The 17,909-nt window shown below is 34.7% G+C and overlaps 1 protein-coding gene across 1 annotated transcript; it reads right to left on the bottom strand.

Moving 5' to 3' along the window:
- Positions 1-754: 754 nt before the first annotated feature.
- Positions 755-1,945, bottom strand: LOC132698744 (uncharacterized). The gene has a single exon (XM_060665010.1). It carries the CDS (start codon positions 1,943-1,945, stop codon positions 755-757), a length of 1,191 nt encoding a protein of 396 aa, XP_060520993.1.
- Positions 1,946-17,909: the final 15,964 nt, after the last annotated feature.

Raw genomic sequence — 17,909 nt, 5'->3', positions numbered from 1 at the left:
AATGGCGATATTAGCCAATGTCACCAGCGTTTCCTGACTTTTATTAGTTGCTACTATAGCGACGTCGTCTGCGTACCCAACTATTTTCACGGGTTGTGGCATTTCAAGTCTGAGTACTCGATCGTAATAAATGTTCCAAAGAGTCGGCCCCAGTACAGATCCTTGTGGGACCCCGCAGGTCCATGGTATGGCTATTGCCCACCATCAGCTCCCGATCCTTAAAGTAGCTTGTTATTATGCGTATCAGGTAAGGCGCTACATTTTGGTATTTAAGAGTGTCCACAATTCCAGGCCACGGCGCAGAGTTAAATGCGTTTCTTACATCGATCGTGACAAGGAGGCATAATTTTCTATTTTTCCAAGCGAAAGCCTTTGTATTTTTTGCTTCCTGTAGCACGACATTCACAGCGTCGACTGTTGATTTACCTTTGGTAAATCCGAACTGCAGCTTGGCCAGTCCCCCTTTTCTCGTTATTTCTGTATTTAACCTTTCCTTTAGCAAGTGTTCCAGGACCTTCCCCATACCGTCCACCAAACAAATCGGGCGATACGATTTAACTTCCATTTGTTTCTGAAGCTTTTCTATAAGAACTAACCTTGCCTTTTTCCAAATTTTTGGGAATTCGCCTCTATAGAGCTGGCGGTTCATAAGGTTAAGAGATTGCACAGGGAATTTCCTGATAACATTTTTGAAAATTTCTGCTGGAATCCAGTCCGGGCCAGGCGCCCCTCTCGACCTAAGTCATTTAGTTGCCTACTCTAATTCCTCCGTTGAAAATGGTGGTTTTTCTTTTGGATTCACCACTATCAGGTCCCAGGTTACTTTGGGTCGAGAAGGAAATAATTTCCGAGCCTCCTGTAACATACATTCTTCTGTGATCTGGAGAGATGGACTTAAACATAATGCTTTGGTAGCTATTTTATAACCCATGGCCCAGGTGTCATTTTCCACATCATCCACTACTCTCTTCCACGCCTGTTTTTTGGATTCCCGGATATCTTTTTTCAGGCTTGCGCGGGTTTCTCGATACTGTGCTATTGCCGAATTTTTTTCTTCGTCAGTAATATGTGACAATTTGTTTTTTCGAATCATGGTACGCTTTTTAAGCAGACATTCCTTTCTAAGTTTTTCTATCTGTGATGTCCGCCAGTAGACAGGTTTCTTATTAGCTTCCAGTCCCTTTTTTCTCATAAAGATACTGTTGCATGCGCCGGTGATAATTTCGGACCATGCTTTTGGTGTCATATCTTTAGTACTTTTTACAGATAATAATCTTTTCTCCAGAGTTATTAGGAATTCCTCAATTTTTGTGTGATCTACACTCCATCCTATTTGTTTCGGTTTTTGTTCAGATGAGTTCGTCTCGTTTACACTATCTTCTTTTATGTCCAGGAAAATAAAGTTATGGTCAGACAGATTTTCTTCGTCCGATACCTCCCAGCTTAGGATTTTGGTTGCTAGTCTACTCGTTGCGAATGAGATATCAATAAAGGACTCGCTGGTGCCCCTTTTGAATGTTGGCATGGTGCCTCTGTTTAACACGACCAGGTCCAGTTCAGAGCACCATTCCGAGTGGATATCCCCTTTGTGGTCGTTTATGGGTGAGCCCCACATCACCAACTTGGCATTAAAGTCTCCACATATAAGACATTGATTCCTTTGGTTACGGATACTTAGTTTCAAGTGGTGTAGGAAACGAAGATAAGTTTCTTTGCCCTCATTTGAGGATATATAACAACTATATATAACTATGTCCAAGTAGTTTATCCAGACAAAGCCGATGCCTTTGCCGCTGTATTGGGAATGTCCAGAGTTATTTATCACTTGTATCGCCGAGTCTAAGTTATCATCTGTCTGCCATTTATTTCTCATAGCAATTTTTTTATTTAGCTCGCTTAACCCGGCCACGTCTATTTTCCTCATTCCTATAGCTTGCCGTAACATGTCATGTGCAGCGTATCGTCTACCTAAGTTTACTTGGAGAATTTTTACCATTTTTCAAGATTGGATACTACACGCTTTGTAATACAGTCCTTTCGTTGATGGTTTTCTTCTCCACAGTTAATGGTTATGGTTTTTATCAGTGCATCACCATTGACGCCTTTAAGAGCCTCATTGTGCCATATTGCCTTTCTATTGCCAATATTAGGTTACCATCTTTAGACTTTCTTACTCCGCTGACTAGGTTGCTTAGTTGTCGTTTATTCACTTCCATCTTCACAGCTGTAAGCCGTTCCGAATAGGATCTGTGCCCTTTTTCTACCACGACAGCCTCAAATAGAATTTTTGACTGTGGCCGCGAGTTTTTTCCTGCACATTGCCTTTGTCTGCTTGTATCAACTGGGAAGATTAGTTCTACGGTAAACGCGCTGTTTTTTAGTGCACATTCCACAATTTTTCGGCATCTTTCATGGTCCCTTAATTTGAATCACCCGTTCGGTTAATCTTCGAATTAGAGCAGAGTTGTCTTCCTCCTTTGGGTCCATAAAAACTATGAGATCCGTTTCATTGATTACATTATGCAGGGTATCGTTTTTTACAACTGTATGTATAAACGCATCGTGCTCCCATTCTCTGCCAATTAAATTATTTAGCGCATTGTATAAATATTTTTTTTTCTACTCCCGTCTGTAAAATACCTAATTACCCACCGATCTAGCGTGCGGAAAGTCAGTTTCGTTTTCCACGGATCCGAGCCACTTCGGACATTTCCAGGATTTTACCATACGGGTTTGGCAGCAATCGGATGTATTAGTGGATATTTCTCACTCCTTAAATTTTGACGTTTGTCGATTCTGAGGGCCATGTCAGTGAATATATTCATGTTGTTTTGCGAAAATATACCCAAAAACTAACGGTCGTAGAAAAAGTATAGTATGGAACACGTTCGGTAAACTTTTTAAATCACTCGTTTATTAAACACTCACTCCGCTGCGCTTCGCTCGTGGCAAATAAACTCGTGAGTCAAATGCCGTTTACCGCACTTATTGCATAATATACTATTAGCTAAGATGAAGGAGCATAAAAAAACACAGAAAGTAGTGGAAACGGCATAGCAATATCTTTTTTCTACTCCCGTCTGTAAAATACTTAATTACACACCTATCTAGCCTGCGGAAAGCGTCCGAAAACATCCGATTGCTCCCAAATCGGCAAGGTAAAATCTCGGAAATGTCCGAAGTAGCTCAGATCAGTCAGAAACGAAACTGACGTGGTAAAGCGACGCTTCCCACATCGGTGTGTAATTAGGCATTTTACAGACGTGAGTGGAAGAATGTGTTTGTTAATAGTATATTATGCAATAAGTGCGGTAAACGGCATTTAACTCACGAGTTTAAATGCAGAATGCAACTATTGCTGCAAGAGTCTATGCTATAAGATATCCAGAAAGGCGCAGGTATACCAGAAGGATTTTTGGGAGATTGACACAAAGATTGAGAATCAGCGGAAATATTCATCGTCCTGTTTTACCAAGACGTGGTAGATGCAGAACCGAAAAGAATACTATTAATTTTTTGGCCCATATAGGATTCAATCGCCATGCAAATACCAGATATATTTCCCACGAATTAGACATCTTCGGAACAACCGTTCAACGAATTCTAAAAGACCATATATCCTTTCCTTTCCTTTTTCAATTATCCCATACCTACTTGATATAGGCTCCATCCATGCAATGTAGTACTTCACCAGGCTTTAACGATGCAGGATTATGATAACATTGCTATTGAATATGGCAGCTGAAAATCCTCGACTAATGTCAATGATATTGTGAACCGACAAAGTCACTTTTAAAAGTGATGAGCGAATAAATCAACACAATATACACTATTGGTCTAGAAAAACCCCACGTTGTATGGTCTAGCACGAAGGCAGGTGGTGAGGCATATTGGGCTTTATTGGGAGTTATTGTTGCACAATTTATTTTCGATCAGCTTCTAAATGGTGAAACATATTTGAATTTTTTAATCAACAATTTGCATAAACTGATGGAAAGTGTGCCATTGGAAACACTACAGAATATACTTTTCCAGCATGATGGGTGACCGACTCATTTTTCTCTATTGGTTGGGGAATATTTGAACTTAATAGGTGCATAGGCAGAGGAAATATATTCCCATGGCCAGCTAGTTAAGTATAATCATAAAAGGTGCATTAGGTTTATTTATAATTTTTTTCTCAATTTAATTATTATAGATCGCCCGATCTCACGCGCTTAGATTTTTATTTGTGGGGCAGAATTAAAAATATCGTCTATGCAACACGATCGACTATACGGCAAAACATGATAGATAGAACAAGCAGCGCCATTCAAGGAATTTCAATGGCTGAAGTAGAGACTGCTGCTCTTTCTACACAGAGAAGGCTGCAGCTTTGTATTGAGAATGATGGACGTCATTTATTTTATTGTTAGATTTTGTTTAGTGTTTTGTTTGAATTAAAATAAGTGTATACAGTTTATGGCCTTAGAAATCATAAACCAGAGCGGACTTCAATTATTATGGAACCCGCTCCAGATCAAGTTATTAAGGTATTTCTGAATAATTCTTTCTAACCTAATTTCCTCTCAATTATGTTATATATCTAAAATAAAATAAAAGTAGTATCGAACCTTTACTATAAATTATCATCCCGTCATAATATGTCATCTCTTGGTTATCTCTAATACTGCTTCTATTATACCTAAGTAAAAAAGATTTTTTAAATTAATTTTTATTTATATCACAGAGGGGAAAAAACGATACTACCATGCCGTTTTCACTACTTGCTGTGTTTTTTTTACGCTCTTTCATCCTAGCTAAAAATATTTATACTATTATATTTGAAAAATTGCTGTTTTTGACATGAAGCGCCTCCTGCCGATTCGTAAAAGAATTAATATCGTGATATTGACATGCCAGTCGAAGCTCCTATAAACTCTCTTTAAAACTAAAGTAAGTTCATCGAAATCGGATTAGCCAAAAAAAGTTAAACCAATATTTGACCGTTCCCCCACGGTTCAAAAAAGTTTCCTTATCTAGAGTAGATTACGTTAAAACTAATTTTGATATAAGTTAATTGGGAATATTTTTGAGAAAACCCGTTTTTTCCTATTTTACAGTAGAGGTTATGTCTCCTAGCGGCCATTTTATGAACCTGAAAATAATTTCCAGCTTTTTCTATTGGCCGATTTACCTTTAATTTTTTTTTCAAAGTTGTAGGTCTAAAGCTTCCTGATATATGGCCGGCTTTCTTTATTAATGGGCCACCCGATACATCCAGTATTCCTCCCCATCCCAAAACACCATATTATAGACGTGACTAATGCATAATAAAGGGGTAACATTTCGTATTTATTTAAAATATTTCTAGAATATTTAAATTTGTAAATCAGTGGCCTTAGGTTGTTTACTACTGTCGTAAATGTTTATTCAATTTTAATTGTGTATCCATTGTTATTCCTAAATACTTTATTTTTTCTGTCGACTTTATCGAGTAGCGTTCATAGTTTATTGTTTGTATATCTAAAGTGTTCAAATTGTGTGTAAACCCCGTTTTTTTTTTTTCATTCACCGTAAGTGACATCTATTTAAACCAGCTCCAGTGTTCACTGAAGTCATTTTCCATAATGATTTTCAGATCATCCCAAGTATAGGAAAACTTGGTCGTCCACAAAACCAAGAATGATATTTGATGTGTTTGCATAATACAGATTATTTATGTATAGAATGAATAATATTAGCGCTAAAACGGATACGTGAGGGACACCATAAGAAATAATTTTTTTTAACTATACGTACTATTAATTTTTGTTTTCGATATTCTTTCTGTAATTTAATTTTTAAATAGTTTCCAAGATATTCCGAGTCCTGCAAGACCTCCAACATCAATTTATGGTCAACTGTGTCAAAGCACTTGGAAAGATCGAGAAACACTGCAAGAACTATTTACTGTTTTCAAGTGAGCTGTAGGTTTGTGAAGTTGAAATGGCTATTGTGTTTTCTGTAGACGTACCTTGCCGGAATCCATATTGATTTTTATTTAATATTTTGCTGTCCTCTAGGAGGAACTGGACTAGTCTCTCCTTAAGGACCTTCTCAAAAAATTTTGCAGTGTTCCTTATGTGTTGTTGAACTTTTGCCGTATTTAATTCATCGGCGTTTTCTAAAAATTTCTCAATGATTCCCTTCTCGCCACTGAGTGCATTAATTGTAAATAAGGTTTCCAAAGCGCTAAGGCCAATGTTTGGATTACCATCCACGAGGTTTCGCGAAAGAGCATCAGCGGCTTGATTCTGCTTTCAATACAATTAAATTCTTCAAATTTGAGGAGGCAGCGAATTAAACGACTATTTGCTTCTTTTAAATTTGAAAGCCAGATTAAAGGTTTATGGTCTGTGAGGACGGAAAACTTTTGACAATTGCTAGCAGTTGCTTCTCGATGGTAGAATAATTTATTTCCGCGGGGTTTAACGTTCTAGATGCGCAACTAATTGGGTTTTCTGACAATATTACTTCAATGGCATAATTAGATGCATCAATTGTCAATTCGAAAGTTTTGGTAAAATCAGGAGACACCAGTACTGGTTCCGAAGTGAAAATATTCCTACAATGTTGAAAATAGTTCATAAATTCTTTAGAATAAATTAGCTTCTCGTTCTTCTTGAGGCATTGTGTTAACGATTTTGTAATTTTCTCCAAATTTTTTAAGAATTTTCGGTAATAACCGAGCAAAATCTAAGAATTGTTCAATTTCTTTTTGTGTACTGGGTATCGCGAATTTTTGAATGGCTTCGACCTTTTCCGTGTTTAGTTTGATGCTTTCTGGTGTTACTACGTATCCTAAAAATTCTTCCTTTCTTAGGAATTCGCATTTATCAAGTTGGATTTTCATTTTTGCATCTTGTAATGTTGAAAATACAAGGCGCACCATTGGAATGTGTTCTTGCAAACCTATACTAAAAATACAAATTTTATTATGAAGCTCTTTGAGGACTTTGTCCATAACGCGTTGAAAAGTGCTCGGCACATTCTTCCATCCAAATAGCATTCATAGATATTCGTAGTGTCCGTTTTTCACAGAAAAACGCCGTTTTTTCTATCGAATTTTGTGCCATCTCGATCTGGAGAAAACCGCTCGCGAGGTCTAAATTTATCGAGTACATCAGAAATGTTTGAAACAGGGTATCGATCATCAATTGTTTTTAGATTTAACTTGCGATAATCGATTTCTACGCACCACTTTTGTATATTTGAAGCATCGATGTTTTTTTCTGTTTTGCTTAGTAACTTTACCTTTGTCGTATTTTGGTTGTAAATGTTACATGTCGCGTAATTTATAAAAAATCTCTTTAAATTCGTCCCACAATTTAGTGATTGCAGGCTGCTCTTCACAGTTCATCTGTGATAACGGTATTATTTTCATCTAGTTTTTTTATGGTTTCAAAAGAATGTATTTCGAATGCTTCCTGTATAAACGATTCTACGGGGATTGGTTTCAACAAAGTTGTGTTAGTTATTTATCTCAGTGGAAGGACTAATATTTCGCCTTCAAAAACACTGACTGGCAAATTCTTCATCATTTTCTCATGAGACTTTTCCGAAGATGAAAACTTTAAATCTGCGTTAAATCTGCGGGTTCGAGGAACCTAAAAGGAATCTGAATTGTTTTGTTCGAAAGTACTTTGTTGTTTAAATCAATATTTGGATTCATTTGCTGTGGTAGCTTTTAATATTGATCTGTTACTACCAGTGTCGATTAGTAACATAATATTTAAAGAGTTAATTTGTAAATAAGGAAGGAGGTTATAGGAAGATACGTTGATTTTTATTAAGTTGGCTGGTTTCGCAAAAAGTCTGCAGTACATCTAAATTTTGCCGCTTTTATTTTCTAACCGATTTTGTATAGATGAATCGATTGTCTCAAAGTATTCTTGACGAAAATTATTTTCAAACGCGTGTCATTAAAATCAGGATTAGCCGCAGAGTCTAGGTTGTATTGGTCGTCGAAATCTGTTACGTCATTCGAATGTAATTTTTCAAAAACACAGTTACTTCGCCTGTTTAATCCAAAACACATCGATAGGAAATAGTTATTTTGGGTTTACCCAAAATTTGACTGTTGGTAAAATATTTTTGAGGAGGAAATTGTCTGGTCCTTAAATCAATTAGACCGGTTGGAAACATTTGTTGTTGTAATTTAAAGTAGTTTTGATTAGACGATTGGTGACTCAATTGTATTGGATTACAAAATTGTGTTGGGTCACCAAATGGTTGGTTTGGGAACTGAGCGGGTGGTAAAATGCATTATAAAAAGTTTTAAGTTTTTGATTTCTCGGTAAACTATTTAAATTTTGAAAGTTTAGTTGTTCGGATTTATAAGGCTATTTAGAAGCATACAATCTTTCAAAAATTTGGAATCGATTTCCATAATGCAATGGCGTCTGCTAGTGTTTTGGGTGTTTTCAAATGCACGTCATTTTTTAAGACGTCTCTGCACTCTGTGATAAGTGCTGTGCTGTGCTGATTTAGTGCTGTTTGATCATAATGTTTAATGTATTTTCTGGAGAATATTTAGGGTCGAAACTTATACGCTGTGCAATATCACTCTTTAACAATTGAAGTCCACTTCTAAAATTTATTAAGTGCCCATTTTTTTTGGGCCTAGTTCTAACTAATTCTTCAATTAAGTAATTCAGATCTCGCCGATCGGAAAAACATTGACGCAATGCATCTTTCTACATTTTAAAAACATTAATTTCTGTTCCCTATTAAGGCTGCGGATCTGCCTACCAGTTGCATTGCATTACTAACCAATAATTAAGCTTTCGGATCTGTTAATACACTTATTTAAAGTATTGCTTCACCTTCGTTGGGTTGAATGTTTTGCAATTTTGATTTGAATAAATTGCAATTTACTTTTGTTCTGTCATTTTTTCTGATTTTTTTCTTATTCTAAAATTTAGATTTTTGAAAAATTCACTGATTTTAGATACTTCGTCGCTACTTAATGCTTTGAAATATTTACAGCTTGTTTGTGATTCACAATTTAACATTAAAAAGTGATTGATGGAAGATGTGTTTTTGTTTCCCTTATTAATTGACGTCCGATACGTCTTGGCTAAAATTTATCCCTATTAAAAGCCTTAAACTGTGGGTTCGCCATCAAGTTTATTGCATTGCGCTGTAGTGGTTGAAATCACTCCTCGGGATAGCTGGATCCGGAAAGTGTCACTTTTTAGCACAATGCGACGTACATATACTAATTTTCTCTACTTTTCATTTTTGGATTACCGAGGGCACAATCCTACCGACTGCGCCAATTATGTTCAAACAACGACAAGATGGCTTTTTAAAAACTTTGTTTTCAAAATACAATTTGAAAATTACAGTTCCTGCAGCAACAGACACAATAAGAATTCTCTAATATTACTTAAAACTAAGGTTTTATATATTCGCATCAAAATACTAACATTATAAATCTGACGGTCACTTCTTACTACCATCGTAGGAAAATACTGACCTCACGGATCTCACAGTGTCTTATCGGTGTGGCCATGGAAATCATTGTACATAACTTGCACGTGTACAAGTTCGATAGCCTATGGATAACACCTCCCACTCTTAACAATTTCACCATAATCTAATATCACTACTTAATTACAATAATTTTCTTTCTTTCTTTAATATATAAAATTCAATCAATTCTCTCTTTATTTAAAATTATCAACAATATTGCAAATTTTCTAACTACATTTTTATACGATTGAAGAGTGTAGGCTGCTTATCGAATTTGGTTAAGGATTCCTTGCGTACCAAGCACTGGTTCACTTTTATTTGCGTTCCTAAAACATATATTTACCACAATTTTCTTGGTTTTAATTAGGTAATGAGAGCGGAGCCAAAGTGGTGCCCGCATTTACTTATATGATATTGTTGACCCACTACCATCTCCACTGAAATCTATAAAACAGCTAAACTTTATAGAAACAAAAATAAATTCAATAATATATTTAAAAATATACTTTTAGGATCAGGGCAGTCTAGGGTCATTTTAGTAGAGACCAAAGAATAGCGAAAAAACTACAGAAGCCTCGAAATAAATCTATGAACGTCTGCTGTCTACAAAACAAAATTGATAATGTGCAATGCTTTGTGATGAAATATGAGTGTGATTTACTTTTATTGACAGGAACCAAAGCTAAAATAAAAGAAAACATGTTTATACGATCTAAGAAACAATGCGATTCATTCTGGTCGTGATGGCGGAGGAGTATCAATATGTATTAGGGAAAACATACAATTTTGTGAAATAGGAAGATCTAATTCTGATAGTAAAATCAAATGGGCGTGCGTGAATTCGGGTGAACAGAACCTAAAATGCCTTGTCTACGTCATGTGCCTGTCGTTTTAATTTTCTAATCAGTACTTTGATTTTTGTTTTCCCTTCGCTATTTTCCCGTTACCTCTTTGCTGTTTTTTTAATTTCGTCCACTTTTTCCTTAACTCGATTACTTTGTTCTAATATTTTATGCTTATTTCCGTGGTAAGTCTCGATGCTCTGTGATTGGCCCTCCCTAGAATCCATAGGGCAAGCGCCGACCACCAGGGCTTCCACCTAATCTGAGTTAGCGGTGAGACTGATGCGCACCTGTGGTGCTTTTCCTTTTGTTTTGTCACACATGTTTTTCTCTTTCGCCTTGGTTCCAAGGTCGTATCCAGTGTATCCGGGTCGTCATCGAGGTCCAGTCTTATGGGAGTAAGGCTACAAAGGATATTCCTAGCCTTCGGTTATCTAAAATGTGATCTTGTCAAGGATGTAGGGAGTGGGAAGTACCTCTGGTCTGCCACACCAGTGCGACCCCATGGGAATTGGCACTAAATAACTATAATGATATATTATGGCATTATCTCCCAAATAAAAATGACAAAATATCAAGTTTTTACCTTATTTTTACTATATTTATGAGAAACGTTTTTAACAAGCTAAAATTTAAAATTGCTAGCTAAAAAGTCAGCTGGAGGTTAACTTATAAGAAGTCACCCTTGTTTTTATGAACAATAGACATCAAAAATAGATTACAGGATGGCCCACTCCACACATTTTAACAGTTGATCTTTGTAAATCGGAAACTGAACAATCTGAACACGTAAGATTCATATAATACAAGAGTTCAACTAAAAACAAAATCACATTTTGATTTCCAATATATCAAAATCTAAGAATTTACTGACTTCTGGTCATATATAGGTTAAAAAAAAACATTAATCTGAATTGCTTACTTTGAATAATTAATTTTTAATCCAATATAATCTTAGATTTAAAGATAATACTGTTGTCTTATTTCAATTAAAATATTTTTTTATAATACTCAGCATTTACATACACGTGTCAAAGTTGGATTAATTTTATAATAATTCTTCTTCGGCTGTCATTGTTATCAGTTATTTTTTCTAAAAATATACTAGGATTAACTAACTAACTATTCCTTTAAATACAGCTTCTTTCGGAATTCACTACCAATTTGTAGTTGACTTCCAGAAGAGGTTTCGAACAGAATCTGACATTTTTCGAGATGGATCTGTGGTTAACTAGGGCACTTCTCTTAAGTGCAGTGAGTTCAGGATATAGTAACACCAACCAACGTATGTATATGTTTTGCTAAATCGCTCATTCATCTCATTCACTTGACTAGAGAATTTTGCGAAAATTGCATTCATAGTTTCATTAAATTTATAATTTTGGAATTCAACTGCTTGTACTTTTGTACTTAAAACTTATGCACCGTCTGATAATAACGCGGAATTAAAAGATGTTTTTTCTACAACCGAGTGAAAAGCACATAGTTGCACTTCCAGAATATAGCGCAAAGTTGCACTTTTCACAAACGCTCCCTTAGTTACCATGGAAACCATAACGTTAAAAATACACAATTTTATTGGCTCTTCGTGTATATAACGCCAAAATAATTCACATGATTTGAGAATATTCAAACAAAGTACCTAAAGATATATGATATGCAACAGAAGAGAATCAATTTTCTGCAGCAAAACAACTAGACTAGACTTACGCCTTGTCTATGCTAATCGTACAGGAACTCGTGAAGCAACTATGTAACATATTTTTGAGGTCTTTTCAATATGCGCATGCGCGAAGTTTGAAATTTAGTTTTTAACCAATGGCAGCTCTAATTGCATTTTCTGACGTTCGACCCATAAGGCCTTGCGGGTTGCAACAACCAACATGGCCGATAGCAAGTCGTCATGCTGCATTTTTACTTCCGTATTTTCTCAAAATATGTCCAAATCCAATTAAATTTTCAGGCAAAAAACTAATTAAGGTGTAGAAAGTGTTGTCGAAATAATTAGCGACAAGTATTTTAGTGTTTTGGTTCTTTAAGCGCTATAAACATGGTACCAGCTAATTTTTCCCGAATTTGTGCCCGTAAATCGGCGTTTTTGAAAAATGTAAATAATGTCGAATTCACGAAATGTGACTCTAAAAGTGTAAATATAACTTTGAGGTACTAGATATCGCACTGGAAACATCTAAGTGGAAAAAATGTTCGACAATCACCTCGTATACCCAGAACGCTCATTCTTTCATCGCAACTCTAGTAATTGAAGAAAGTTTCGCGTCCCAAATATATTATTATGAAAAGTACCAATGGTCAAGTTTCGTTAAAAAACTGTATTGGAAAATGTAACCAAGAAAATTAAAAACTAGTATAAAACAAGTCAATAAACAATTAGTCCTAAATGTAACAGAATTTACATTACCAAACCCTAAAAAGTGCAGTTTATTGTCTCAAAATTTGAAAAACATTTTGCTAGCAAAAATTGCATGGCGACGACCGCAAAAAATTCCCCGTTAAAAATATTTAACACCAATTGTTAAATGCTAAAAATGCATGTAGAAATTGCATTGGCTTTAGATACTAGTAGCAATTGACACAATAATTTAGCTATATTTTATAGCAATTTGGATTCAAATTTAAATAACCAAAAATTAAATTGGTTAAGGCTTTCGCGGCCCGTTGATAAGCTATTATCTTCATTCGGGTTTAAAGGCTGTCGTCGATTGGAATTACTTCCTAACGTTTCGCTAGCACGAGTGGCGAGCTTCTTCAGAGGTCCTTCCATCTCCGATGTTGAGTCTACGTCCAACATCGGAGATGGAAGGACCTCTGAAGAAGCTCGCCACTCGTGCTAGCGAAACGTTAGGAAGTAATTCCAATCGACGACGGCCTTTAAACCCGAATGAAGATAATAGCTAACCAAAAATTAGTTTTACAGAAATGCTCGGGATTTTTTATAAGTTTAAGCTGACATGAAACATTCTAAAAGGAAGATGTCCTTTGAAGAAATATTGTTTTCCAGATGCAGGCTTGATACTGGTTTTATATACAAGATTGTGGTTTATGCCACAACTATGACTTACCTTTAACTATAATAGCATTTTATATAGTGTTTATACATGAATTGTTTAATAAGGCCTTTACTGAAAAGATTAACACAATAAAAAATTACATAAAAATATATGCTACATTTTTTAATTGCAAAATAATATTTATTTTTTATTTTTCAAGGAATTTTTATATAACTTAATTTGAGAGGATTACCACCTTTAAAAATTGCAAAAAAGAAGATGAAACCAATAAATAAAATGCCCATTTATAATATAATAAAATATGTGCCTTAAGTTCTTTTTAAAAACTGATGGCCGCTGGTTATTCTGTGGCAGGCTTCTCTATAACTTGTAATGTTGTTTTGACTACCGCTGAAGATTAAAGATCTGCTGATGTCTGCTCTAGTTCTACCTAGGAGAGAAATTATTAATTTGGACTTGTTGGAAATAAAGCCAAAAAACGCCCCCCTATCAACAAAAATTTCTCTTATGTTCAAGATGGAAAAATTTCAGTCACAAATTATGCAGGACAAATAATAATATATTAGACCGAAAAAAAGTTGGTAACATATTATTAACAAAATAATATTTTTGAGGAATGTGATAAATTTTACCAGTCTGGTTAGAAAAAAAAAGTACCATTTGGCACTTTAAATATTGGGTTGTTAAATACCAAATAGAATGACCAGAGAAGAAGTAACCCGATTTACAACTGATCACAATATCTACCTAAAAGACACTGCACTGCCTACTTTATCAAGACTTTGCCACCTCTTCTATAGCTTAAAGGAGTGATGTGACCCCCACATATGGATGCTCTTCTAAAGCTATCAGCCTCCCTGGCAGCACCATTTTTGACAAGGAATTTTATCCATTAAAACAGACAAACATGCGAGTTTACAAAAAAAAAATGGGATAGAGAACATGTATCAGCCCCATAACTTGTCCAAAAACTTGTACTAAATAATTATTCACACAAGGGAGGTAGGTGATACCTACGAGTCAAGGACATAGCTTACTCTCGAGCTAAGCAAGGATTGGGAAAATAGTCGGACATTAATCAATATCTCTTTCTCCCAAGTTTCCTACTCAAGTTGTCCCGAATCCAACAAGCAGATTTACAAAATCAGTATTTATTGATAGAACTGGTTCTATTTAATCAGTGTCAAATTGTGTATGTACGTACTGCAGTATTCACTTACCTCTCTAAGGAGGTAGGTGACCTACAAATGAAGTACCCCAAATTTTTGAACAGTTCCGGGTAATTCTCAAAGATTTAGTGTAATGCCTTCAGACTTCCCAAAAATATCCTGCAGGTGTATCTGTTCTTCCTGTTGCAGCTGAACTGATTCTGGTAATTCCCCACTTTCTGCGGTAATAATTTCTGTAATTTGTGACCAACTGAAAAGCACTTTCGTTTTCACTAAGCGTGATGATGACAAACGAAAACTTTCCCACATTGTGGTTTACAAGGATTTGTAATTATCAAGAAGTATTTCTTGTGATTGTCCTTTTAAAACTTGCAGCTTTCTTGTTTTCCTGTAATTCTTGTACACCAAAACATATTACCCAAACATCTTTCCTATGTAGCTAGTTAAGTGCACCTTGCAGTTTGTTAAATCACTCAGGTTTCTCTGAGATCCTATTAGGTCCTCATATTTGCCATATTTGTTCTAATTTCGTGAAGGAGCAAGTCTTGAAAGCACAAATTATACAAGTTTGTGAGTGGGAGTCCTCTAGAAATCACCTTTAAATCTTTTAAATTAACTTGTACATAAGGGAACACTTACCCATATATATGCACATTCTTTTCCTAAGAGTTTTGACCACAAATACAAGTTTTTCACAAAAACATGAAAAAGGGACGGAGAGAATCATAACCACTAAAAATGTAAACAACAACCCCAATGTTCTTATGAAAATTAGTCCATTTTTTCAGAAAAAATACGCTAATGTGGCAACTCAGTTAGTTGGGGGTGACGCATGCCCAAAAGATCCACACCTCTACGAAAATATCATAGCCACCTGCGGCGCATGACTTTTTACCGTAATAGGGCCACTACATTATCTTATAGCTATATGGTGTATCCCATTCTACAACTAACCAAAACTAATAAAAACTATTCGCTTTATATCTGCTGTCAAAAAGTAAAAAATGAAAATTTGTGAATTCTCTAGTAAAATTGTAATTGCAGTATAATACTATGTTAAAGAATAAGACTAATAACTGAATTTTCGGTATTTTTTTTTCTTTATATTATTGTGATTATTTTAAAATAATATTGAATCTTGAGTGGAACAACAAAGTGTTAAAGTATCTGTTTCCAATAACTGGTTTGGAACTAACGAATGTCACTATTAATGACTGCTCGATATAATTGTTAAGTCGTAGGATATCAATAAACGGTTTTTAAAACCGTGGCGCTGCAAATGGGTAAATTATTAATTGCGTTGTAAATTTTTGAGATAGTAATGATTTAATTAATTGTTCAATATCATATATCAATATTGAAAACATATTCAATGAATTGAACAAAAAATGTTCCAACTGGTTCACAGATATCCTCAGGTAGTTAGTACCGGTAAAATTAAAAGAAATATTTGAACAGAAAATGTCAACCCGATACGAACTTCACATTTATAAGTATTTTAAGAAATGGTAAATATATCAAAAAGCTCTAGATTACTTATTACTTTTAATAAAAAAATTAGTAAAGTAATAAAAGGGAGTCTCCTTTTTGACATTTTCTAAATTGTTTGATTAAAATAGCGAATAACGCCGTTGGTTGCTATTTTGTCATTCGTTTTAACAGATCGACCTGCTGAATTAAATCAAGGTAAAAACAAGTTTCCGCAATAATTGCAATATGGAACACCATGTATGTACCGGATAGTATCACAAAAATAAATAAATAAGTAATAAGTAAATTAAGATTTTCTTTTGTTTTCGGTCATGGTAGGCCGTTAAAAGGTCTGCTTAGTTCATGCGGAATGACCATACCTAATTTAACGAAAATCGTTAGTGTCTTTCAGTAAAATCTATTCAACAGAAAACTATTAACTATCAAAGATGATCCACAAACAAACATTTTACAGTTGGTCATAATTTTAGATTGAAACAATAAGCAAAACAAAGTTTTAGTGTATTCCTCATAGATTTATCTCACAAAAAAATATATCAAAACCAAACATAAACAAAAATTGTACAAGCTGTACAGCTCTCAAGTGGGACACACTGTATCTAATATAATATAATATAATATGTATAAAATTGCCCCCAAAATTAGTTCAAATAAAAATAAATTTAAAACCAGTAAATTTCGTAAAGTACTGTTAATGTTGGATATTTTGTTTAAAATACACTTTAATAGCAAATATTTTTTCAGTAAATTGCCCTTCCAGTGAAAGCGAGTTTCCGATATATGTTCCCCATAAGGATTGCACGAAATTTTGGAGATTTTGTTCGAACGAAAAACCGAACCTCTACAATTGTCCCGTCGGATTACACTTTAACCCAAGTGTTAATGCCTGCGATTATCCACAGTATGCGGGTTGCATTGAAAATGGCCTAAAGAGTGAAAAAGAAAACACACATTCAAGGTCTAATAACTTGGAAGGTGGTAAGTGAAGCACTTTTTTTCTTTTCGATAATATTACATGTTTTTCATAGGGATTGGAAATGAATTTAGTGAATAATTAATAACTTACTTCTACCAAGGATTTTGCAGATATATTGGCTTAGCTTTACCTTTGTTTATCCTTGATTAAGAATTTTAATCTAAATAAATTTGACTTCCACAATTATTTATTTTATATAATATTCTTGATACTTAGCTAAAAAGCTTTTTAAAAAAATAGTTGCGTTATGTGGGGAAAAATATAAAATTTTGTGTAATTATTACTGAAATGTTGATTGATTCTTTTTATTTCAAAATCACTATCACATCTTTTCGTAAATAACTCCTATGTTGATTTAACTAAATACGTACATCCGTCGCCGACGTGTCACCTGTGCTGTACAAGGTGATTCACAGTTATATGGTAAGCAAGACGTAGTAGACGAATACGTCGAAAAAGTAACATCAACATTTTTTTAAACCCTGCGTATTCTTGGATTTTCCGTTCCGCCATTAATTGTTAGTCATTTTCATATAATACCTCCTTATAACTTACCTACCGTTAGCAGGTTTTGAGAAATTAATTTATTTTGCCGAAATAAAAGCAAGATTGAACATTTAGAAAATTTGAAAGAAGAACAAAATTTTCTATGCATGAAATTTTTGACATAAAAAAAATTGTATTCTTAAAGATAATAAAATTAGTTTTCTTATTTACGATAAAGTATTAACTTCTGAAAAATTCCTGAAAATTTTAAGATCAGTAGTAAATCATTTTTGGACAACCTATCTGGATAGGTATCACCTCATTGCATTTAGGAAGTAACAACGGAGTTGCTCGAAAGCTTCGACAATTGCTGGTTTGCTATTGCATCAGACTTTCGTCAACTATTGCCAATATTTCA

This window comes from Cylas formicarius, unplaced genomic scaffold, assembly GCF_029955315.1.
Source record: "Cylas formicarius isolate icCylForm1 unplaced genomic scaffold, icCylForm1.1 PGA_scaffold_10__41_contigs__length_53128322, whole genome shotgun sequence".
Lineage (NCBI taxonomy): Eukaryota > Metazoa > Arthropoda > Insecta > Coleoptera > Brentidae > Cylas > Cylas formicarius.
Note: the sequence above shows the minus strand (reverse complement) of the source record. Positions and strands in the feature narration are given on the sequence as shown.